The sequence below is a fragment of the Eucyclogobius newberryi genome, unplaced genomic scaffold (assembly GCF_026437365.1).
Source record: "Eucyclogobius newberryi isolate DKJ021-1_F unplaced genomic scaffold, fEucNew1.0.hap1 SCAF_11, whole genome shotgun sequence".
NCBI classification, from domain to species: domain Eukaryota; kingdom Metazoa; phylum Chordata; class Actinopteri; order Gobiiformes; family Gobiidae; genus Eucyclogobius; species Eucyclogobius newberryi.
In genome coordinates this window covers 19,430,858-19,455,528 of record NW_027315735.1, presented here as the reverse complement: position 1 = coordinate 19,455,528, position 24,671 = coordinate 19,430,858, and the positions used below count along the sequence as shown (strand labels likewise).

At 39.1% G+C, this 24,671-nt stretch overlaps 3 protein-coding genes and 1 long non-coding RNA gene across 4 annotated transcripts; 2 read left to right on the top strand and 2 right to left on the bottom strand.

The window, feature by feature from the left end:
- Positions 1 to 113: 113 nt before the first annotated feature.
- LOC140351641 (heterogeneous nuclear ribonucleoprotein U-like protein 2) lies at positions 114 to 3,460 on the bottom strand. The gene is made up of 11 exons (XM_072437564.1): positions 2,966 to 3,460; positions 2,816 to 2,889; positions 2,494 to 2,733; positions 2,293 to 2,405; positions 1,953 to 2,216; positions 1,737 to 1,859; positions 1,565 to 1,666; positions 1,322 to 1,490; positions 1,023 to 1,247; positions 913 to 953; positions 114 to 247 (listed from the first exon to the last, which is right to left on the bottom strand). Exons 1-11 carry the CDS (start codon positions 3,391 to 3,393, stop codon positions 200 to 202), a joined length of 1,827 nt encoding a protein of 608 aa, XP_072293665.1. The 5' UTR covers positions 3,394 to 3,460; the 3' UTR covers positions 114 to 199.
- A 3,576-nt stretch (positions 3,461 to 7,036) lies between these two features.
- hs6st2 (heparan sulfate 6-O-sulfotransferase 2) lies at positions 7,037 to 9,816 on the top strand. The gene is made up of 2 exons (XM_072437552.1): positions 7,037 to 7,943; positions 8,767 to 9,816. The coding sequence occupies exons 1-2, from the start codon at positions 7,360 to 7,362 to the stop codon at positions 9,581 to 9,583; spliced, it is 1,401 nt and encodes a 466-aa protein (XP_072293653.1). The 5' UTR covers positions 7,037 to 7,359; the 3' UTR covers positions 9,584 to 9,816.
- Positions 9,817 to 18,293: 8,477 nt separating this feature from the next.
- On the bottom strand, positions 18,294 to 20,178 carry LOC140351809 (uncharacterized). Its single transcript, XR_011925433.1, has 4 exons — positions 20,112 to 20,178; positions 19,233 to 19,390; positions 19,056 to 19,111; positions 18,294 to 18,962 (listed from the first exon to the last, which is right to left on the bottom strand). It is a non-coding gene; the product is annotated as an uncharacterized lncRNA (long non-coding RNA).
- Positions 20,179 to 20,694: 516 nt separating this feature from the next.
- Positions 20,695 to 24,394, top strand: rap2c (RAP2C, member of RAS oncogene family). Its single transcript, XM_072437657.1, has 3 exons — positions 20,695 to 21,558; positions 22,099 to 22,386; positions 23,134 to 24,394. The coding sequence occupies exons 1-2, from the start codon at positions 21,286 to 21,288 to the stop codon at positions 22,375 to 22,377; spliced, it is 552 nt and encodes a 183-aa protein (XP_072293758.1). The 5' UTR covers positions 20,695 to 21,285; the 3' UTR covers positions 22,378 to 22,386; positions 23,134 to 24,394.
- Positions 24,395 to 24,671: the final 277 nt, after the last annotated feature.

Sequence of the window (24,671 nt, the reverse complement as noted above, 5' to 3'; positions counted from 1 at the left end):
TAAATTCTATTCTTTGTACGTAAAACAATGTCATAAAATTAATGGATATGTCTTTTCAATTAAAAAGAAAGTTGAAAGTTGTTCCAAATATTTATTGATTTTTTAGCAAGTAGTGCAGTCTTAACATTTGTCATGAAGATTCAAGTTACAAATATGTGTTGTTCGTCATCTTTCTCAGCAGTAACAGCAGCTAAATTTCTCAGTAACTGCCAGTATAGTCGTACCCTTGCAGACCGGTAGTAGGCCACTAAAACACACACATAAAAACAAATGTTATGTATATGCCCATCAATGTTATTTGATTCAATATCAATCACATTATTAATATACATTTGTGCATAACCGTGTTATATCAAAAGCACTAGAATAATTTATCTCAGAACAAATCATTTTACATCTGAATTCTTCACCATCTGATGCAATTTGGATTCCGGAAATCTCATTCTGATGAAACGGCAAACTTTTATCTTGTAGAAAATATCAAGGCTATTTATCAACAATTTACCAGAAAAAGCATGTTAATTTTTTTTTCTAAAATGTTTAATCTGGGAATTTCAGATGCAATATGAATAATTGTGAGGCCTTAAAAGTGTACTTAAACGCCACAATTTTCTCACATAAATTACTGTCTGATGAGCTGGACCAAGACTACACTGCTGCCCATAGAAAAACGCTACAGACTATGAAAACACTAGACCAGTTTACTCGGACATAATTCTGGTCCACAAAACCTTTCATGGACTGGCCCTATCCCCATTGAATGAGTTTATACATGTCCCGTTTTCTGTCTCCATCAACATGCCAATGGGACTACAGATTAAAGTTAGCCTGCATGGCACATTTACATGTTGGACTAACACATGTTCATTAATGTGCAGTGCCCCATATAAAATAAATAAACATAAAACTTACAAATTGCTGTTGCTGGCTCCATAAATGCAGATTGCTCCAACCTGAAAGAGGTTCAAATTAACCAAATATCTAACATTAGATGTCCTTAAAAAAAAGATAAAGATTCTTACTGTTTTGGCATATGCATCTGCTCTTTTGGGATGATGCTTGATAATAAGGATATTGCCTTTTCTTGAAACGCTGTCGTTTCTTCTCCTCATGCTTGTGGACAGGGGGCAACTGTCTTCGTGCCTCATCTTTATACTCTTGCAACAGTGTCTGTGCTTGTTGCTGTGATAGCTCCATGTACTGAAGTTTTTCTAAAAGGTCTTCTTGTTCTGGAAGAGTGCAGCTGACTGAAGACACAATTCTTTAAGCCCAGTTGGTTTAACAGCAAAGACGCAGTTTCAATCGAACGCGATAATCTCACCTTGTAGTTTAAGGAGAGCGGTTCGAGGGATTTGCTCTCCCTCTTTTAATTCATGATTTGAAATACGTTTTTTCCATTCCTCTTTTGAGGGGAAGATCACAATCACCTTTCGTCTAAAGCCTTCAAACAGCTGCAACTTGTAATGGCGCGCAGAGAAGAATATGTTACACTGCAAAGAAGCGACATAAAAATGTTAAAAATTAAAGTAAGAAATGCTTACATACAAAATGCAGGAGTAATCACCTGGTCAAGAATATAGTTGCCTGGCCTTTTAGCAGCAAGTTTGATCAATTCAGTAAGGCACTGGGAAGCTTGTTGAAGCCTGGTGTCTCTTTGTACATTTGTCTATACATAAAGCTGCAGTTGGTATACATAACATACATTTTCAATGAAAAGGATAAGATATTTCACTCACAATCATACATGCCAGCAGCTCCTCTGTGCTCAACAGCCTGTAATGCTTTTCTGGATGTTGCTTTCTGTGGTTCTTGGCCCAGTGGGTTTTTCCAGAACCAGGAAAACCAACCATTACAATCACCTATAGAGTGGAGTGTAATACAATTAGTTAACCATCATACAAAGGATTATTTGCCAATTACAAATTACAATTTTATTCTGAAAAGGTTGTTACCTCACACTGCGATTTAGACTGAGAAGAGACTGCACAAATCTTTTCCTCCTCAGGAAGTGCCATCAGCGACATAAACCCTGGAGGAGAAGGGTACCAGGCACCAGCCATGGGATCGAGACGAAAGCGAATAGAACAGCTTCTACAGAGGACATGTGGGAACAGAGCTTGTCCCTGCAGCGCTGATGCATCAAGCGAATATGCAATGCCCAAAAACAATCCATTTTTATGAAAGGAGAGTTCAACGGTACCACCTGTTGAAAAGGACTGTTTTGAGAAAATATGTTACAACCTTACAAACTGAAAGAGCAAAATAAATGAAGTTGAGAATAGAGCGACTTACAGCATAACAACCAACTATATCTCCCACAGATAAGGGTTCTCCATAGTCATCTTCTTCTCCATTTGAAACTTTTTTGCCACACCCATCATAAGCAAATGATAAATAATCTTTACCTTACATAAAAGGGGATGAGGCAATAACAATTATTTCAAGGAATCAATACTCAAAACATACCTGCTTATATCGAAGTGAACAACATACCAAGCAATAAGGAGGTACTGGCCACTGACCATCCAACTCTCAAGCTGAAAGGCTCTAGTTCAACATCATTTTGCACTTGTGAGGTCAAGAGCTTCACCAGTTTGACTTCAAAGCTCACTCTGTTCTGGCAAACTCCATGGGTGAGTCTACAGCCAGACCAGAGCAGAGGAAAACACTCCCAAAAGTGTGGATGACCACTGGTCCCATCAGGCTCAACTTCAAAGTGAAGGTGACTGTTGTCTTTTGTCAAAATATATATTTATGATTTTATGTCTTAGAACAATATTATAGAAAACAATTGTTTTATTAATATTAAACCTACATGAATCGATTTTAACCGTGCTTCGATCTTCCTCCACGGGCTCTTCTGTCACTAGAACCAGGGGTAACTTGGATCTTATTGAAAGGAAAAACAAAATAATTATTAAAATGTGCCATTTTTAAATTTGTGTATCAAATTAACTGACCCAACCTTTTATATTTAATTTCTTCTTTGAACTCGTAAAAAGCTCTTCCCTTTCCCATCTGCTGTGTATCTCCTGCAGCCCTACCGTCCTCGTCCGTGGAGACATAATTGTCCTGTGGTTTCTGCTGCGCGTGGTCCCACAGCTCAGGTCCTGAGTCCGGAGTCACAGTGGGTCCACTGAGTTCTGTCTGTGTGAAGCTGTCCACACACTCTCTGTGGGACTGTGTCTGTCCATAAACTGTCTCTTCTTGTGTAGATATACGAGGGTGTGGTGTAGTGTCACTTTTCAGTTTTGCCTCGAGTCCACCATCCACCGCTGACCATAGTCGACCTACAAGCTCAACCTTCAGTCCTTTAGTGTCCAAACCTAGTTCTTTCAGTCGATGTTTTAACTCCGGCACTTTTAACTTTTTTAAATCCTCAAGTTTCGTCATTTTTAAACTTTCCTGGACAGAAGACGGACGCGATTGTTGTTGTTGTTGATCGGGGTTCAAAATGGAGCTCAAGGTGTGATTGGCCAAGAGCGGCTCACTCTCTGTTTTAAGTTTGTGTCATGGCTCATTACCGCCACCAGGCGGTTCAATGTGTCACTGCATGACATGTGCTCAACTTCAGCAGCAATAAAGAAAAACATGACTGCAAATTGTTTTGCAGGCATTTTTTCTTTAATGTTCAAGTAAATAAATGTGCCAAGAATACGAAATAAGCAAAAACACAGAGAGACAAAAATGTACTCTTTATAATTTTCTGAATTCTCTTAATAAGATAAGATAAGATAAGATATTCCTTTATTGTCCCACATGGGGAAATTTCATTGGTGCAACGCAGGTAGATACAGAGGTAGATACAGAAGAACAGATCACTTATAGGAAGTCTGAAAAACACTTTCAGTAGAAGATCTCCTATAAATAAATAAAAACTCCCATAGACAAATAAATAAATAAATACCATTTCATGTGATCCCGACAGTAATTGCACATGAATATGTGTCACGACAGCACATAGATTGCACATGAATTTCACAGTAATTGCACATGAATTGCACATGAATTCCAACAGCAATTGCACATATGACAGAATTGCACATCAGTATTAGGTTAGGTCAGTATTGCGACGGGATAACGTGACGATCTCCGGGTAAGACGACAGTTCTCCGCAGTTTCGTGGAAACGCGGTACGGCCGGAGCCGGGGGGCGGGGCCGGAGCCGGGGGGCTCAGAGCCAAGACACATCGCCACGACACGACGAAAACACTCAATCCAGCCGAATAAAGTCAAAACAAGTTAATTTAAAGCGATTCCAGTGCGTGTCCCGATCGTTCGTGAAGTTCCCCTTTCATATAAACGTGTATATAAACGTGTATATAAACGTGTATATAAACGTGTACCGACGACACGCCGTACTTTAGCGCGGCCGGAGGGCGCGGGGGGGGGCTGGTGGGCTCGCTCGGAGCTAGCTCACGTCACAACAACACAACGAACGCAACGAAAAACGCTCAAATCCAGCCGAAAAAAGTCAAAAACAGTTGAATTAAAAAACTATTCCAGCGCGTGTCCCTATCGTACAGTAAAATAGAAAAAATATACTAACTATATTTACAAAGTATAGGAGATAAAGCACAATAAGTGTGAGAAAGAAGAGAGAGCGTTTACACCGGGCTTCCCTAGACTAATAGTCTAGGGAAAGAAAGTAAGGAACCATGTTTCCACCAGTGAATGAAAATAAAAGCTCAACAGGAAGTTATTATTGCCATTATTGAGTTTCATGTCAAAAGATAGTTGAAAAGATCTAGTGCATAATATGACAAACCATCTCAAATGCATGGATTAAAGCGTGTTCTATTCAATTCAATTTATTTTTGTAACACCCAAAATCACAACAACAGTTGATCGGAGGGCAACAGTGAAAAACTGACTAATCAATGTTCATAGGGACTTGACAATGTCCCAGGGTCCCCTGTCCTTAGACCTTCTCAGCCAAGAAAAACTACAAAACCTCCTTGGGAAAAAGTAGAAACCTGGAGGAGTTCCAGAGTGAAGGAGGGATCCGACTCCCTCAGACGGACAGGCGGACGTGAGATAGACAGTGGAGCTGGACCCACTCATGAGGAGAACCAGTTCTTCCAGGCAGATGAAAAACCGTCCATATGTAGTAGAGACCGCTTCTCCAGGAGAGGAGCGTCTGGGTCCACAGGTCATCGATGTGCCTGTCCCACTCCCCCCGAGGAGTGGCGGGGAGTGGGTAAAAATTTAAATTTGGGAGGTGAGGGAACCCTAATAATATTGACGTATGGCGATGCATGTGTCTATAAGTACACATGAGATATGTAGGTACAGACAATTAAAGTCGTTTTTTAGATTCCACAGGAAGAGAGAAGAAAACTAGCAAAACAGATGTAAACAGTGTATTTTAGATAATCATATTTTCATCAGTAGTACTCATGGGTATAACAATAAGACATGCATTATGTAGGCTTGACAGCTTGCTTGGGTTCATAGATACTTTAGTCGATTCGAGTTTGTCGATTTAAGAGCTGTGTCTGGGTGATTTTTTTAGGTTGTTTTCTTCTTCCGGATAATGAAATACGTAGGTATATAACTGGAGCGTAAAACGCAATTTGCGCTGCCTCAGGCACTCTGGACATGTCGCATAAAATGGTTGGATGCAGTGGTGTGTACGCACCATTAAAGACAATGCAGCAGCTGAAAACAAAAATGCTGCTCATGTCATGACTGCAATTTGGGTATGGTAAAAATCTGTGTGAGGGAGTGAGGCAGGAGCATTCACAAAGCAGTTTTGTTTAGTTTTATTCAGTGTCACACTTCAAAGAAACATCTGACCCTGGCAGCCAATCAGTGAAGAGAACAGAACACAATTCTCATAGAAAGTGTGATGTGTGTAGAGATACAGACGTGCTCTGAGCATTTGTCAGCATTTGAGCTGATGGCTCAGAGAATTGGGGGTACTGAAAAGGGGTATTTTGGTGGTGGTAGGAGTACCGCTCCATCCCGGCCCACTTAAATTACTGCTCTGGCCAGAATTTGACTAGTCCCCAATTTCAGTGGGTGCAGCGCATTCATCTGGATGATCAACGAAAATAGAAGTGTCCAATGAGGGCATAGAAAAAATGCCCAGCAGCCTTGTGCAGACCAATAGGGTTAAACCGAAAACTCCACCATCGATCATCACCAATCGGATCTGCGCAGGTCTTCAATATACAATCGTTAAAAATACAATTGGCACATACGAGATAATACAGACCTGTGTTACTGATTGGTGTCGATCAACATTGATTTGAAAGCGGTGCATCCCAAGTAGGTTTGCGTTCAACTTTACCCCAACGTTCTCTGACATCACAAGTTGAAAGCTCGTGAAATCCAAATGGGATCAATAACGGGCTCAATATACATACATATAGTTTGATTATTTTGTCGAGTTCAACGTCAACGATGCATAGAAAATGACCACTTTAAAGTTGTTCCTCTATACAGCAGACTTTTTGCTCCGCCTCCTTTGTAGCCGTCAATCCCGTCTATGAAGGTTATTTTGTGTTTTTATTAAGATTTTTTTTTTACGTAGAATTTTTTTGAATCGAATTAAAAAAAAGTTATCGTATTTATATACAATTAATATTTTTACTAGATTCAATGTAAAAAATAAATACATTCTATATAAAAAAAATTCAAAGTAAAAAATAAATAGTAATAAAAACACAGAATAACCTTCATATCGTCGTTCATCCAGGCGCCTAATCAAAGTAATGCATGATGTCTGTCCTTTAAAATTCTGTCCTTAAAAACTTTGTCATTAAAACACTGACCTTAAAACTTTACAAGTGTTAATTTTTGTATCATCCCTTTGCTTTAAAAAATAAAACAAAAATAGGCGTACTTATTGTATCCAAACTGTGGCATATTAAATTATGAAGTTGAATATCCTTGTACAATGAAACTGTAAAATTTAGTACGCCATAATAATCATTCTTATAACAACATTCAATTTAAAATCACGGACTACACGCGAACGCAGCACGGTGCAGTGACGTAAGCCCGACTCTCACATTCTGACCGCTAAGAATTCTGGGAATACGTCAAGAGTCGACCATCAAAAGCGAAAGAAGCAAAGATTAACGCTGGACCAAAATGCTGTCTCCAAACTAAGCTTAAATTGTTTTTTCAAGTAGCTGTTTTAGCGTTAGAGGATGTGTGTCCCTAGAGACAAAAACATACACGCTGCACATTTTTAAAACCTCTGCTTTTTAGTGGGCTAATGTTAGCAAGCTAGCAGCTGAATTGTTATTGTTGTGACTGTGTCTTTCGTTGCCAATTGTCCTCCGAGATAGTCCCCAGCGAAAGCAGGGGTTGACTGGCCGAGTAATGTTTTGCTGCTTTCCAAGAGAAAATGGATGAAAAGTCCAACAGAAATGGCAGCAGCAGACACCACAGACTGTTGATCGCCCTGTTCATGGTGCTGCTCTTTGGCGTCATCATGATCCAGTACATGTGCCCAAGTGGTGCTGAATGTCACAGTTTGCACACCCTGGGATCATGGTTTAAGATTTGGGGTGCGTCCACATCTCATAGTGGCCATGTACTCCAGGATAGTGTTTCTAGAGACCCATACCTTGCTGAGGACAAGGCTTTGGTTCGTTTTATTCCTCGTTTCAATTTTTCCAAAAGTGATTTATATCGAGCAGTTGATTTCAACATAAAAGGTGATGACGTTATAGTATTTTTGCATATTCAGAAGACAGGGGGCACAACGTTTGGGCGGCATTTGGTGAGGAACATTCAACTGGAAAGACCATGTGAATGCCATGCAGGGCAGAAGAAATGTTCCTGTTATCGGCCAGGTAAAAAGGAGACGTGGCTTTTTTCACGTTTCTCTACCGGCTGGAGTTGTGGTCTTCACGCAGACTGGACTGAACTCACTAATTGTGTTCCTTCACGAATGGGCTCACAGGAACCTCCCAAGAACCTCCCAAGGTTGGTTATCGCATCATGACTCATGACTAGCTGAAATTAGAGATTCTTTGTGTATTGGCCTTAAAACTCCAGCATATGCCGATTACATAATTTGGCGGAAATTAATTGAATTGACCCTTCATATTGCCCTCAAAATAGATCAGCATAGATTTTTAGTCACTGCACTGGATGAATAAAAAAAATGCATCAGTAATAAAAAGTTAACTGTTTGTCAATCTGTAAGTTAAATAAGACCATATTTGGTCATATATATATAAGCATATACTCGATACTAGAATTCACCTTAGTCCTGACCAACATCACGTGATGTCTGAGTGGAGTCTGCATGTCCTCCCCATGTTACCATGGGTTCTCTCCGGGTTCTCTGGCTTCCTCCCACCGTCCAAAGACATGCATGTGTTAAAACTGGCAACTATTAATTGGCCCGAGTGAATGTGAGAGTGAATGTTTGTCTCTGTGTTAACCCTGCAACGAGCTGGCCCCTGTCCAGGGTGTACCCCGCCTAAGGCCCAAAGTCACTTGGATAGGCTCCAATCCCTGAACGGGAACAAGCAGTGGAAAATTAATGAATTAATATTTAGCATAGGGTTGTCAAACTGGACAATTACAATAATTCATACAGACTATAAAGTTATTGTCAAGCCACCCAGAGAGGGTGCATTGTTGACATCAGCATTGAAAAATGTGCACAAATTAGCCATCTTTTTGCAGCGAATGCGATCACAATGACTTAAACTGGGCGGGGCGGGATAAGGTGAATAAAGGTGTATTATAAATATGTGAATAACAAAATTGATGTTTACATTTTCTCTTGTGGTTTTAGATGGAATTATTACTATATAACCATTCTGAGAGATCCAGTATCCCGTTACCTAAGCGAGTGGCGTCATGTGCAGAGGGGTGCTACGTGGAAGGCATCTTTACATGTTTGTGATGGCCGTTCACCAACTCTCTCAGAGTTACCAAGCTGTTACGCCGGTGATGACTGGTCAGGCTGCACCCTTCAGGAGTTTATGGATTGTCCCTACAATCTGGCTAACAACCGTCAGACTCGCATGCTGGCAGACTTGAGCCTAGTGGGCTGCTACAATGTCTCTGCCATGAGTGAGGATGAACGCTGGGCTGTACTCCTGGAGAGTGCCAAGCGCAACCTGCGAAGCATGGCTTTCTTCGGGTTGACGGAGTATCAGCGCAAGACCCAGTATCTGTTTGAGCGTACCTTTAACTTGGAGTTCATTGCTCCTTTCACGCAGCTGAATGGCACTCGGGCATCCAGTGTTGAGGTGCCCCCTGACACCCAACACAGAATTCGTCTCTTAAACAAATGGGATGTAGAGATGTACGAGTATGCAAAAGACCTGTTTCTCCAGCGGTTCCAAGTGGCACGACAGCAGGAACGCAGGCAGGCACGAGCGAAGCGTATACAAGAAAGGAGACGACTCCGTGTAAGACTTGCAGTGAAGCAAGGATTGCAGTTTAAGCCCGCAGGAACAAACTACCCAGATCATCCTTTACAAACAGAAGAGGAGCAAAAAGACAAGCCCGCTGCAGACACTGAAGGGCTTCTCCCAAACTGGTGGGATGTGGATAAGAATGATGATGCTATTGAAGACTACTTGGATAATGTAGAACAGTGGTAACATGTGGGAAAATGATGACGAGCCAATTTTTGCCTTCCCACCAATTTAAAAAAAAAAAATTTCTACAACTGTTGCAAACCTCAGATCAAATAAGATGTTTTTATTACTTAAATATAGCATTAATTTAGGTTTTAACATGAACATGTTTTTAATGATTTTTTAAAAAACGATTAGCTGTTTGTGATTATAATTTGTATGTTCACAAAATACTGAATTGTCTGTATTATATTTGAGCCAAATTTTATTTTATTTTTGAACTTGTTGATATTTTGAATATTTTTTTTTTAATCAAATATGTTTTGTGGCCTAGTTGGTTCTCTTGTCATTTATTTTATCTAACCATATATCTAATCATTACACCTGTAACTACAGTAGATTTTTCAGATTTAAATATTTTTTCAGTTACAAATGGTTTACGAAATAGTTGAAAACAATGCTCTGTGCAGTGTGGCGGAGATTTGGGCCAAATCTGTGTACAGCTGGCCATACACTGGAGCTGTGTTTGTCTGTATGTAAAGCTGTAACGCGGGTCCCCAGACACTACCATTCTTCAGTGCCTTGGAGACCCTCACCGTTTGGGTCCTTTGTCTAGGGCTGCAGCAGCTGCGAGGGACATCACGAGACCTTCAGCCATACTGGAGCTCAGGCCCATTCAATTCATTTCTTCATTATGTCATAAAATCTGACTCTTTAAGACCAAGGGTCTTCCCTCTAAAGAAATTCAATATATCAAACCATGTTTGCAGTAATTTGGACTTTTAGAGTAATTATTATAATTATAGTAAATGTGTATTAATAACATTTACAGTAATATAATATAGATTTGATGTGGTAAATCAGCTCTGATTATTATAAATGGCACCTTTTTAAAGGGTGGATTGTTTTTACTGTGACATCCACAATGTTTTACAAAGAATACATGGTGAACTTCATTTTGTATGCACAAACCGCTCCATTGATACCTTTGGGTTGCTTACTTTAAATTAGAGCAGGCTCCTCTGAATCAGGAGAGTTAGAATAACTCATTTTAATTTGTCACTTTCATTATTATTTAGAAAATACATTTTGTTTATTGTTTGGCCAGTCGGTCCAAATGTGAGTGAGCACTGGGCAAAATGCAATAAATTCTGTTACAGCAAATCAGACATGGCCATGCCACTAAGGCCGCCAATCAAATATAGGGGCCCCTATAGGTATAGATAGGTTTTTACTAGTATTAGGAACTACACAAACTATTCTTATTAAATTTCTGTCTGCAAACTAGGCAGGTAACACAATGATGTAAATATAGCATAGAATGATAAACATGGATGTACTTTGTCCCTGCACAAACACTGTTAAGATTAGGACTGTTAAGGTTAGGAAAAGGGTTGATTTGGGATTGTATATTTTGTACTTCTTCTTTACCTACAAAATTAAAAAAAAAGATAATACAACATAAATAACAGTAGGAAAATAATAGTAGCCAAATGCACGTGCGCTGTAGGCTGCTTTGACAAACTGTATAATAGATGTCAAATAAATCATCTTACAATAGTAAAACGTTTACATGATAGCAAAGACCTGGGACCTGTGGAGTACGGTAAGTGAAGGTCCTCCTGGAGGTCTGCCTGTGTAGGGACTCCGGGTGGAGGTCTGCCTGTGTAGGGACTCTGGGTGGAGGTCTGCCTGTGTAGGGACTCTGGGTGGAGGTCTGCCTGTGTAGGGACTCTGGGTGGAGGTCTGCCTGTGTAGGGACTCTGGGTGGAGGTCTGCCGGTGTAGGGACTCCGGGTGGAGGTCTGCCTGTGTAGTGACTCTGGGTGGAGGTCTGCCTGTGTAGTGACTCTGGGTGGAGGTCTGCCTGTGTAAGGACTCTGGGTGGAGGTCTGCCTGTGTAGGGACTCTGGGTGGAGGTCTGCCTGTGTAGTGACTCCGGGTGGAGGTCTGCCTGTGTAGTGACTCCGGGTGGAGGTCTGCCTGTGTAGTGACTCCGGGTGGAGGTCTGCCTGTGTAGGGACTCTGGGTGGAGGTCTGCCTGTGTAGGGACTCTGGGTGGAGGTCTGCCTGTGTAGTGACTCCGGGTGGAGGTCTGCCTGTGTAGTGACTCCGGGTGGAGGTCTGCCTGTGTAGGGACTCTGGGTGGAGGTCTGCCTGTGTAGGGACTCTGGGTGGAGGTCTGCCTGTGTAGGGACTCTGGGTGGAGGTCTGCCGGTGTAGGGACTCCGGGTGGAGGTCTGCCGGTGTAGGGACTCCGGGTGGAGGTCTGCCTGTGTAGTGACTCCGGGTGGAGGTCTGCCTGTGTAGGGACTCTGGGTGGAGGTCTGCCTGTGTAGGGACTCTGGGTGGAGGTCTGCCTGTGTAGGGACTCTGGGTGGAGGTCTGCCTGTGTAGTGACTCCGGGTGGAGGTCTGCAGCCAGATGCCTCTGTCTGATGTGGCCACGAATTGCCTGCTGTCACTTGACGAGGTGGCACCAGAGAAAAGCTTAGTGCACTAAGAGTGAAGGCATGTAAGTAAACCCTGTGCGCGCTCTTGTGGTGGTTTGTTAGACTTAAGGTTTGAGTAATTTGCTTTGGGTTAATTTATGAACTATTATATCATATTCATGAAGCCATGTTCCACAAATGGCTTTTTGAGCTAATCATATGATTCACATGATCTTTTATGTTTTTTACAATGACATTATTGTTTTAGAAATGTCAGCCGTATTGCAAAGCTCCAGAACCTCGGCACAACCTTTAGTTAATTAGTAAAAAAAGTCTACGCACGAGATAAGAAAAGATGTGCTTTGGGGGGACTCCGTAGTAAACAGCCTACAACACAAGATAGCCCACTGTAAAGGCATTAAGTCCAACTCATTGTGGCTACAAACGGAGCCCCGCAGACGCAGCGTGGTCCTCTCGGCCGCACACGCGCAGCCTTCGTCAGATGTTTAAACTCGGCAGTTCTGCTTTGACAGTTTTGAACAAAATATCGAGTATCGATCTTCTACACACCTTTCTTCTTCTTCTTTAACCTGCTTTACGAACTGACAAACTGACTCCAGGTCAAATGTCAAATTCACTTGTTTCAACATTTATTTTTTGTCCTTTATCTAGGTTGTGCCTCCAGGGTCATTTCCAAAAAAGGATGATTTTAGAGAAAAGTAATGGATCTGCTGTCGCTGTTTGTGTCCCATGTTTGTGTAGCAGCAGGCTCTGACCAACATGCACCTTCAGCAGCCTTTACCCCCACAGAGGAGTCACCACAGTGCCTCCTCTGCTGCAAGGTCACATCTCCACTCAACACAGGGCAACTCTGGTTCCAAAGCACATCTGTGCAATTAACAAATCAAAAACTTTTATTGGAAATACTTTTTTCATTTTGGCAAACCACAGTTGGATGATGATAGATGTTCTATTGTGTGCGTGTGTCCAACGTTTTAGTTTTTAGTTTAGTTTTGTTTTTACTTCATGTCATAACTTTATGTCATAGTATTCCTAGCATTTATTTTAATTATTTCTTATCATTTATCATAATGTGGGATGTACTGTATGTCAATTGGGATACTATCTGAGATTAAATGAAGTCTGATTTTATTGTATTGATACTTTGTATCAAAACTATTGTATTGTATTAAAACCTATTTTTGCTTTGATGATTTCATTTTGTTGCATGAGCACTTTATATTTAAGTCTAATTTTAGAAAACCATTTGACTTGAACTTACACATTATTCCCACCACCACTGTTTCATCGGCCTCAACCCCTGTCCCCAATGTTCCTTTTGCTGAATCTGCCGTCTCCAATCAGATTTGCTCTTTGATGTCAGACTTGTATTTAATGTCTTTAATTTTAATATAATGTCTTTAAAATCCATTATTTTTGTATATTATATTTCATACCTGGTGCAAAAATGTGCACAAAACAAGTGCTCAACATGAGGATAACGGCCGCAAAGATGTTGTCATCCCTCTGTTATCTCTCTTAGTTCACTAATAGTTTAACCACTTTCCGTGCATATAAATATGTATGCACAGAAGTGCCAGTCAGTGACCAGGGACCCACACTGTAAATGAGGCGTTGGGAAGGAGACCCAATCTTGCGACCTCTGAAGGACTGTATAATTACTGGATATATATTTCCCTAATCTTCCCAGGTTGTCCGGCCAGAACAAAGGAGGACGTCAGCTTTGCTTATCACTCTTTATTTGCTTGAGGTTCGGGGTTAGATGTGGTTTGATGTTTGGTTTCTACAATACAGAAGTACAGTGAATAGTGGATATTAAAACACAATAATTCAATGAATATAGACAGATAAACATAGAATATACAGACAGTAAAGGTGTGAATAGTTTGCAACGTTAAAACAAGTTCAAACGGGAAATAAACAGTATATAAGCAGCAACATTCACAACAACACAACAGAGCAATGATCTCCAGCCATTTTCTCGCCAAAAACTATAAATTCCGATCGTCCTTGAACGCATCACTACTAGCGCCAGCGTGCTGCGGAGTGATGCTGGCCTATGGGCCGTGAACGCATCGTCGGCGCAGATTACACTGCCGAGATGGAGCCGGATAAATAAGACAAACTAACTACAGGTAATGACTAATAGTAGCACAGTTAAAACAGACAAAGACGAAGCATTAGGAGGATTAAACTCACATTCTCAAGGACCAAACACACAGGAAAAGCACACGAGGAACGGGAAGCAGACGGAGAATAGGAACGTAAAGAATAGCTCTAATAATAAACTAATAACTAAAACCGGAGTGACTAACTAAATGATGAACAAATCAAACACTATATTTACATGCAAACACTAGACCCTTGTTAACACACACTATGATGTAGGAATGTTAGAGAGCTTTCCAAAATGATGTTTTAAAAGGGATAAAAGGGGCAAATTATATATTGTATTCTTTCTTCTTTCTTGCTTTTCCTTCTTTTTCTTTTTAGTGAGAACCCACTCAGACCGAGACCTTTTTTACCAGGGTGACCTGGGGCCAAGTGAAAGACACACAAATCATTAAAACATTTAGACTAAAAAGAAACATTTAAGAATACATAAAAAACTATTTTCCATTCAACTTGCAAAGGCTGCAATTATTTTGACAATAGAATGTCCTCTGAACAAGAACAAGAATAAACAAGAAATAACAAGTATAAGTAGTTTATATATTATATATCAGTTATATATTTCCGTCTTTGCGCAATTGTTGATGCTCCTCAATATGCACTCTGAATGGATCACAAATCTAATCACAATTGCAATACTTTGATAAATTGCAATTTTACATAAAAAAACATTCTGCCCTAGATTTTATAAAAAAATAGTGATTATGTGTATTATGTCTAACGCTTCAATGTCTTTCAGCATCTGACAGATCTGATGAGCTGGCCTTCTTGGGTTTGTCTCTATTTAATTATCAAATTACCAGTAAGATAGTAATTTGTTTCTACATTTATAGTGTTTTGTGTATAATTTATATATATATAAGGACAAAATGTGTACTAATGTACTTTACAATAGATACAAAGATAATTGTTAAGATGCAGTTTGCTGTGTCAACAAAATGACAACATAACTACCTTTCTATGATCAACTTGAACTTGACTAAAAGGAATGTACGTGCACAGTGTAAGTATATTTATATCATTCTTAATTAATCCAAACCCAAATGTCTTTCCAGGTTTATTAGCTTCTTTAGAATTTGATTACATTACATTTTGAATGAAGATTGATTTTTGAAGACAAATGTTTTATATATTGTTTATGTGGTTGCTCAGATGTGTCTGTGGAGTAGAAACTCTAACTAGAGTTAGAGGAGATTGTCTGCCCAGGTGATCTTGACCACTAATATGAATGTAATCTTCACCTTGTTTGCACATATGTATAATTAAAGTTCCTAGAACTTATTTTGAATAAAACTTGAATCTTAACATATTGTGACAAAATAAATTATTGCATATTTAAAAAAGAATAATTCATGAGTCAGTGTTGTACACCATTTTTTTTGATGGCCATTCTGTATGAGCAAGACTAATGGAAAGGTTTGTTAGCATAACATTAAAATTAAACTTTAATGTATAAAACATTGCAACTACTCAGAGACCACCCAGTGCTCATCTGTTACTTGTTACCTATATAGGAGAAACTAGGGTAAATTGAATCACCTTTTTAATTGATGTTTTTTTTCTTTTTCGAAATGAGCTTAAATCTGAGTAATAAAACAACACTCTATCATTAATATTGTGTCTTTCTTTCTTTTCTTTTCTTCCTTTTATTTTAAATTCTTCCAAATGGTTTATAATTGAATCATTGCCATTACAGTTATTATGCACTATTATTCTTTTCTTAGTGTCATGCATTAAAAACATGTCTTTCTGTAATCATGTACTTTTCTGTTAGGTAAAGATGAATGTAAGAATCAGTTTGTGAAATACTATACATTTGATATGAGATTGGGCCCTGCAGGTTAATATTTATAGAAAATGTTGGGCCTCGAGGTCTAAAGGTGAAGAACCCCTGATTTAAAAGGAGCAAGAACCTCTCTCTTTTTGATTTGATTTATTTGCCATGAAGTGCATGAGCATGTAATACATAAACATAACATAAACAAATGGTTGTAAACATATATATATATAAGTCTGGGAGGGGGGAACAATGTTGCGGTGTTACTGTTTCCTTGCCCATTTCCTAAACATTTCAGGAGTTATTATTATGATGACATGACCTAACCTGGCCAGCTAGATGAATTCTCATCATATTATATTTGTTTCACAAACTCTTGAGAATCCATCTGGGCAGGCCCGTGCTGTTAGAATTGAGCTTGGCCACTGTGGACCAATCACATTGTAGTTTGCGTGGAAGTCAAAAGGGTGAATAAACATGGCGACATGTTCCGCTGTTTTGACACTTTGATCGATCAGAGTCAAATATTCGTTGTGACGTTACAGCTTTCGGCGACAGTCTGTCCAGATTTTGATTGTGTAGAACTGAATTCAGAGTGATACACATCAATCCAGCAGAGGCAGGTTAGACATGACCTACAGACCAGTCAAAGCTCTGGGGACCCCTGCAATCTCCGGCGACTCTCCCTAGGGGTCCCCGCCCCCCAGGCTTGGAACCACTGATCAAGATGCTTTTTAGCAAACGCATTCTGGGACACAGCTTTTAGCTGGAGCCAGGTCTTGGAGTGAGTTGAATCACCAGATAAAAGCCTAATTAATAAAACTTGTATTTTTAAGTCCTATAACACATTTTATACAGAACCAATATACTGGTAAGTATATCATGGATTATTTTTGTACATATGCGCCCCCAGGGTTCCGTTTGAGGGGTCTTCCCTCACTCATAGAACGTGAGTGACAGGCGGATCGGTGCAGCATCTGCAGTGATGTGATTGCTGCAGGCCTGTTGTGGTGAAGAAGGAGCTGAGTCTCAATTTACTGCTCAATCTATGTTCCTACCCTCACCTATGGTCATGCGCTTTTGGTAATGACCGAAAGGACAAGATCACGGATACAAGCGGTTGAAATGAGTTTCCTCCGCAGGGTGGCTGGGAGGACGTGTCTGGGGAAGGGGAAGTCTGGGAGTCCCTGCTTTGACTGCTGCCCCTGCAACCCAGCCCCAGATAAGCAGAAGATGAATGGATGGGGAAAAGGAGCAAACAAGACAAATCAACTAAATGTAAAAATAATAGAAATACAAGTGTGAAATATTATTTTCCATATTTTCTCACCATTGTTTATTATGGGAGCAGGGGAGGATCAACTCCCAATCACTCAGAAAAGCATGCCCATTTTTGATCAATTTGGTTTTCCATGATTTAATGTCATTCCTCAACTTACCCCAGTCTCACCATATGTTTGTCTCTCACAGGACTTATAAGATGATAGCTTTTGTCAGCGTTCCTTTCGGATGTCCAAACTTTTTTCCCCAAGGACAGCCCTGATTTTTGAAACATACTGTATACCACAGGGCCACAAACGACAATCATTCAACATTTTGCATTTGCTGTAGTTTGGATGAACCACCCAAGCCCCCGGAAGCCAAGATGGCCGCCATTGAAACCTATGGAGCTGCTCATTGGCGCATGGTTCCAAAAAAGTTTTTTAGTTCCGCATTACTTCCTGAACAGTGGTATATCTCCTCCCACTTTTGTGACGTCATCGCCGTGAGGCTTTGGCGTCGGGAGCGCGCACGTCACAGCAGCGTGAAAGACTGAGAAGAGTCAACACGGACTTTTGGAATGATTCGGCTTGAAATAGTCTGTTTACGTAACGTATAATGATGGATTGTTATATCCATCTATAAATATACATGTATCATGTTGTAAAGCTCTGATATTTAAGAGAATTATAAAGAAGTGTTAAGATAAAAAGTCTGGTTTAATGACAATGAATTACATTTAGAGGTGGAATAACGTCCTCATCATTTTCTGTAGTTTTTGGTTTGGGTATTTATTTTGTTATTAACTTTTCAGTTATTTATTTACATAATATAATTTGGCCAATATGCATTTTTTTTAATCAGATGAGAAGAAATATAAAATATAATCATTGATTCTGTTACATAATTGAGTTAAGCAGTATTTAATTATATTCAGTTTCCTTTTGTGTCGTTTTTTTATATCATGTCAATCTTTAATAAATACAAAACACATTTGTTTATTAATGTATTTAATACAAATAATGAACATGAAGGAACTTGTTCAATAAATGCAAATCTGATTATAACTACAAATGATAAATTGATTTTAGCCAGTTTTAGTTGAGTTTTAAAGCTCCAATGAGTTTTAAAGCTACAATGTGGGAGTCCCTTATTAAGGGGTTTTGGAGTCTATGTAATGTTCATTATTATTATCATCATTAATATAATCAGAAAAGGTTTATTCCATTGTCAAAGCACAGAATTCACAAACAGTGGAACTTGCTTTGGTGATTCAGTGCAACATAAAAATATTAACAATGATAAAACAACCTGTATAAGTCAAATAGAACAAACTGAATAAAATAAGATATTCCTTTATTGTCCACACATGAGGAAATTTTGTTGTTGCAACACAGTAGATCCAGAGGAAAAGGACAGAAAACTTATAGGAAGTTTAAAAAACACTCTTAATAGATCGATCTTAATAGAAGAACTCTTATAAACAAAAACTCCTCTAGACAGAACCTCTCATACCTTAATAAAGAATGGAGGGGGAAATAAAGATAAAGTAAAAACAGTGTAAGACAAAATAATACTAATAATAATGGTAAAATAAACATTCTTTTTACATCAGTTATATGCACATGAATGTGACATTATTGCGTTAAATACTGAATATCTCAGTATTTAACAAGACTTTGTTTCCATGGCTACGCAGTCTTCTGTACTTCAGTAACTGCACCGTTCAGCTCCATCGTATGACTGAGACAAACAGAACATGTCACAGCTTTAGATTATACAAGTCATATAACATACACTTCACATGTTTAGATTTATAAAAGTCATAGAACATACACTTCACATGTTTGTCCTGAAGCTGCTTTACAGACACATGTGACACAGCAGTGGCTCTTTTGAAGAACAATTATCATTTAGTTTTTTTGGTCATAACAAAACAGACATTTTATAAATTCAAAATACTGATTCTACACTGTTTACTTTTAGTCGAGGCAGAAGTTATTATTAAAATACCTTTTGCTTTGGAGTCGTCAGGAGTTTACTTGAGATGATTCTGTGTCTGCAGTGATTAGGTCTGCAGTGACCTGTAGTGACCTGTAGTGACCTGCAGTGACCTGCAGTGACCTGTAGAGCTCTGGTCAGCACAGACAGACTAAACTCACTGGTCAGCACTGAAGATGAGAAAGATACTCATTAGAACATTGATATATTCTGCACATTTAACAGAGAAAAGCTGGAATATGTTATTGACAGATTTACATTTCGCTCTGTAACACAAAAGTTCCTCTTTTCACATTAATTTTTAAAGCTAGAACCAAAAGTCATTTATTTATGCATAAGTTTAAACCTTAGAAGTTAGAACATAACTCACATGTTTGCTAAATCTCTACATATTCCATGGAAGTAAATCCATGACATTCCTATAGAAAACAAGCGTGTGCTTTGTTTAAACATAGCACACGTCATTATGAAATATGTAATAAAACCTCAAATGTGGTCTCAGCCCCTGTAAGTACAGCACTGTCACTTTTAAACACCTTTACATTTATATATGTAAGATATGACCCATTATAGCAGGTTATATTTGAATTATTGGTTGTGTTTTATAGCACATAATACAAACATAACTTTATTTCCCTTCTTTCTCTAGTTTTCCTTGATCTGTGCATAACCTCTTGTCTAATAGAACATTTAGTAAGAGAAATAATTAGTTATTTATTTGCAGAAGCACGAGCCATCGTGACGTGTTATTGCATCTTTGTGTAGCTAAACTTTAGCTTACGTTAGCTCGTGTTAGCTCGTGTTAACTTGTGTTAACTGTGTAATCGTTGTTTTACACTTCACATGGAACGATGTGTGAAACGTGAGGAATGACATACAAACACAACTTACGTGTATCGTGGTCTCGTCTGGTCACATTCTTCTTGTTTGTGTTTAGTTTCCGTCACGTGTTCTTCTGAGGCTCGTTCATGAGGGTGACGTGCGCGCTCGGTGCGCGTACACCGTTCACCGGGAGGTTAAATTGTATTTTTTAAGTATTTTAGAAACAGTTGAAGAGTGAAATTCCTTCTATTTTATTTTTAGACTAAAAACAATTTAGCATGTTTGGTAATTTTAGAGGCCGAACTCCTGAAATGGTCCGACCAGAAGGCTGCATTCTGCGAAGTGGCCACTACTCAATTTGGAGCCAGAGGCAGAGGGGGCGTACCCTATCCAGATATTATAATAGATCCATGGAACCACCCCAGCTTTAATTAGGTCTGTATACAGTAATGCCAAAATGTTTTCCAATTTTACAGTAAAATACTATAATAAAGTACTATTTTTGGTTATTCGGGTCATAGTTTGGACACTCCTGCTTTAAATTTAAGGTATAATGACTGCCCATTTGTCTAACCTTAAAAGCACTTTAGTCAATGGCCTAAGTTTGAGTTTACAATAAAGAAAAAACAGACCGGATGCGTCGCCTTAGTTAACGGAAGTGAGCTGCTAGCCGTCGGTAGCGCTCCTTCTGTGAGCAGAATTAGACCCAGAGGGGCCGAGTTAAACATGATGGACCCTATGTGCCCCCGATTGTTGTAATCAAATCGGTGTTTGGTGCATTTATAGGGGGTCGAGCTGATTTTTGAGGTCCGTTTCCAGACAAGAGCGGACCACACTTCTTGGTGGACACCGGTGGAGGAGGCTTCGGGTCGGCATAACCTATACAGAGCCGTCGGAATGCACTTCTTACAAGAACCAGAGAAGCTCATGAGTTTTACGTCTGTAAAAACACACGCGATTATTTCTTGAAACGCTCGAAAAGGCCTGAGCCTAAAATATGGCTTTTTGTCAAATTAGCCAAACCAGTGCTAGCATTATCAGAAGCTAACACTGGGGTGATCGGGCAACAACTTTTACTCACTTTCAGCAAAACAACAACTATGGGCACAGATTTTATTTAAATTCACCGTTGCTTATTTTTTATAGACTTCGATTTTCACTGAAGACCGGGTATGTTCTTCAGGCAACCATAACAGACTGGCTAAGGCGTTAGCTGATCCTTTAGCCTGCCCCTGTCGCCCAGATGAAGGAGTATAAAGTTGTTGTTCTGGGAAGCGGCGGAGTCGGAAAGTCCGCTCTGACTGTTCAGTTTGTGACTGGGACTTTCATTGAAAAATATGACCCTACTATTGAGGACTTCTATCGCAAAGAGATTGAGGTGGACTCTTCTCCATCAGTGCTTGAGATCCTTGACACCGCGGGCACAGAGCAGTTCGCCTCCATGAGAGACCTGTACATAAAGAATGGCCAAGGCTTTATCCTGGTGTATAGCCTGGTCAACCAGCAGTCTTTCCAGGTAAACGCATACTAAAACGTACTGGTGTGTCAAATGCCTAAACCAAATTATATCACTATTTTCTTGGCTCCAGATAAGTCTAAATTTCCTAATGATTTATGTACTCTTGTTGTATAGCCTATAATAGATAAATAGAAAGCTGTTTCTTCTGAAAGCTTACTGTACACTTTCTATTTGTTAATCCACCTGTCACTCAGTGCATTGCCCAGGCTGACCAATAGGAGGTGTGGGCCAGAACAGTTAAAGCATTCAAGAGAAAATAAGAGGAGCCAGATTTGTATTATTATTATTATTAATTGTATTGCTCAGGCTCTACATAAAGGCATTGTAAAGCACACAATTGGACAATGGCCTGTAGTTATTGAATTTAGTTAATGATTGCATTTGCCCCCACAAACCAATGTTTCCCTAAAATTAAAAGTAATATAATTTGATGTTTAGAAAAAAACAAAACTGTATCCACAATACACATGTGGTTTGTATCAAATTTTCTTTTCATTCTTTTAGAAGACATTTCTCATAGTCTCATTTATTTTTCAGGATATCAGACCAATGCGGGACCAAATAGTTCGAGTTAAGCGCTTTGAGAAGGTGCCACTGATCCTGGTTGGAAACAAAGTTGATCTAGAGTCGGAAAGGGAAGTGGCTGGATCTGATGGAAGAGCTCTGGCTCAAGAGTGGGGCTGTCCTTTTATTGAAACTTCTGCAAAGAGTAAAACAATGGTGGATGAATTGTTTGCTGAGATTGTCAGACAAATGAATTATTCCTCTTTGCCGGAAAAGCAGGAACAGTGCTGCACAGCCTGTGTGGTACAATAAAATTGGAAGGTACATTTTCAGTTTTAATTAAGTAAAAATGTTTGGGTAATTAAAATGTACAACTTTTCAGTCAATGGGTCCCATCCCCCTCTTTGTCTCCATGAAGATGCAATTGCTTTTTACCTATAACGTTCCACAGTATGGCATCAAACTTCTCTATGTATTAAAGTTTTTCAAGTGGTTGATGGATTGTTTCTGTGACCGAGGTCACCTCTCCGCAGGTCCGATCTATAACTTTGCCTGGTGGTGCTACTCGCTTGTTTACCAGGTAGATAAATTAAGTGTAATGCCATACTGTGGAACATATTAGGTCATGTAATAACTCCATGGAGATGAGCAGCTGAAGAACCCTACACCTGGAAACTTGCATAGTGTACAAGTGTTTTTTCTGATTTCTTTGGACACTATAGGCTTGGTATTCCCTGTAGTATGACTTTAACTGATGCATAATGAGAAAACTCACCAGTAAAAAAAAAAAAAAACACCTGCTGATCAAAAATGTGAGGTGTTTTGCAACAAGCTAAAACTGTCCATTAGAGGTAAACTTACTGATAAGGGAAGCAATTTAGTATTGAAATGATCGTGGTTTAGTGGCATGTTGGGGAGAAGAGGTTGATTATGTGAATGACATGCATGTGAACAGTCGTGTGGTGTGGATGTCATCTGCTGTGATAAGACTTCAGAAGAATCCCCTGCTGTGTGTTTTCTTGGGATGTAAATCATGTTCAAATAATTGTTTTCTTTTGCCCCCAATAGATTTACTTTTATCTGGATTACCACAAGCAATTGATGAACCGTGAATCTGGGCACAACTTTACTGTTCTGCCAACAGAATGTTTTTTTCTGATGCTTATGTCAAGAAGTTTCACCCCAAAAAAATGAAAATGTTGGCACTATTTTTGATAATGTAGTTCTACGAACAGTTTTGCTGCAAATGTAAGAGCAATGACACAAGATGGAGTGTCTGTTTTTTGTTTTTTATCAGTGATAAATGTAGGTAACAAGCAGACAGTGTTTGTGTGGTAACAGCTTCTTTTAAAGCTGCTTTATTCACAACTATTATACTTATTACAAATGTAATGTTTAAAGGTATTTGTTTAATGTAACATTTTTACATTAAAGCGTGCAAATAGTTTTTGTTCCAGGAGATTGTCCAATGATCTTGAACACATTCTATTTTTATTCCCAACTTTCTAAAAAACACAAAAAAAAAATTGAAATCTTGAAAACAAACTGCATGCAAAAATAAAGAAAATGTTGCATTAACTTTTAGATAACTATGGAGAGCCATTGTAATTTTAGCCTTTTTTTGGGTCAGTTAACATTTATTCTCTGCGAGGCATGCGTGTTGTGTGCGCTAGTCCTGTAATCAGTGAAATGCTGAAGCACATCGCGTTGCATACTTGTTTTTATGATGTGTGTTGCTTTGAATTAAAGAAACTTGTTATCATCACATAAAAGAATTAAGGCAAAACTCTTTAACTCAACCCTCTCACAAAGACAGTGCCATATCACAGACTGTGTGTTAACGGTAGTGTCTGTCATTGTCATGAGATGGTGTGGCACAATTTTGGGGATTGCATAGAGGTACTTAGTTTTGCTTTAATTTTCTAACATTGTTCTATTATAGTGACCTATTTATTAAACTAATGATACAGTTGTCCTGTTTTAAACTTTTATTTCATATTAGCTATTGTGACTTTAAAATATTTATGGTGTTTTTTTTTTTTTCCTGAAGCTGAAATTTTAACAGACAGAGCCTTAATTTCTGTTGCACTCTGGTGTTTTGTGTCTTAATTTTTTTCAATACATTGATTTAACATTTTCTGTCTATAATGTGCAATGCCCTTCTTTATCTTAAATGAAGGGTATGTAGAATTTTTATTTCAAATTTCATAATCTTTACTTATTGTTGTTCTCGGATATAAGGTAAACATGTTCTTATCAAATATTGCTTTTACTGAATTTACTGAATTGTAACTCTGATTTATTCTTAATTACAAACACATTGGACATGGTGGCAGAGTTGTTTATGTTGTCATTTGGTGTTTGGATAACTGTAGAGAACCTAATCAGAAAGCAGCATGAGCCTCAAATAAGTCTCATTTGTGTCGCTAGTTTCATTGCTGGAATCCAGTTGCCCAGCAGCACAATCATTAATCAGTGCTGGTGCAGCTTCTGCAGCCCAGTGAGGGAAATCTGGAGGTTCTGAGCTTTCACGTGAGCTATATACTGAGAATGAGAGAAACTTACATGTGTCCTCTATACGCAGGATAAAGCACTGGAAGCTGAAC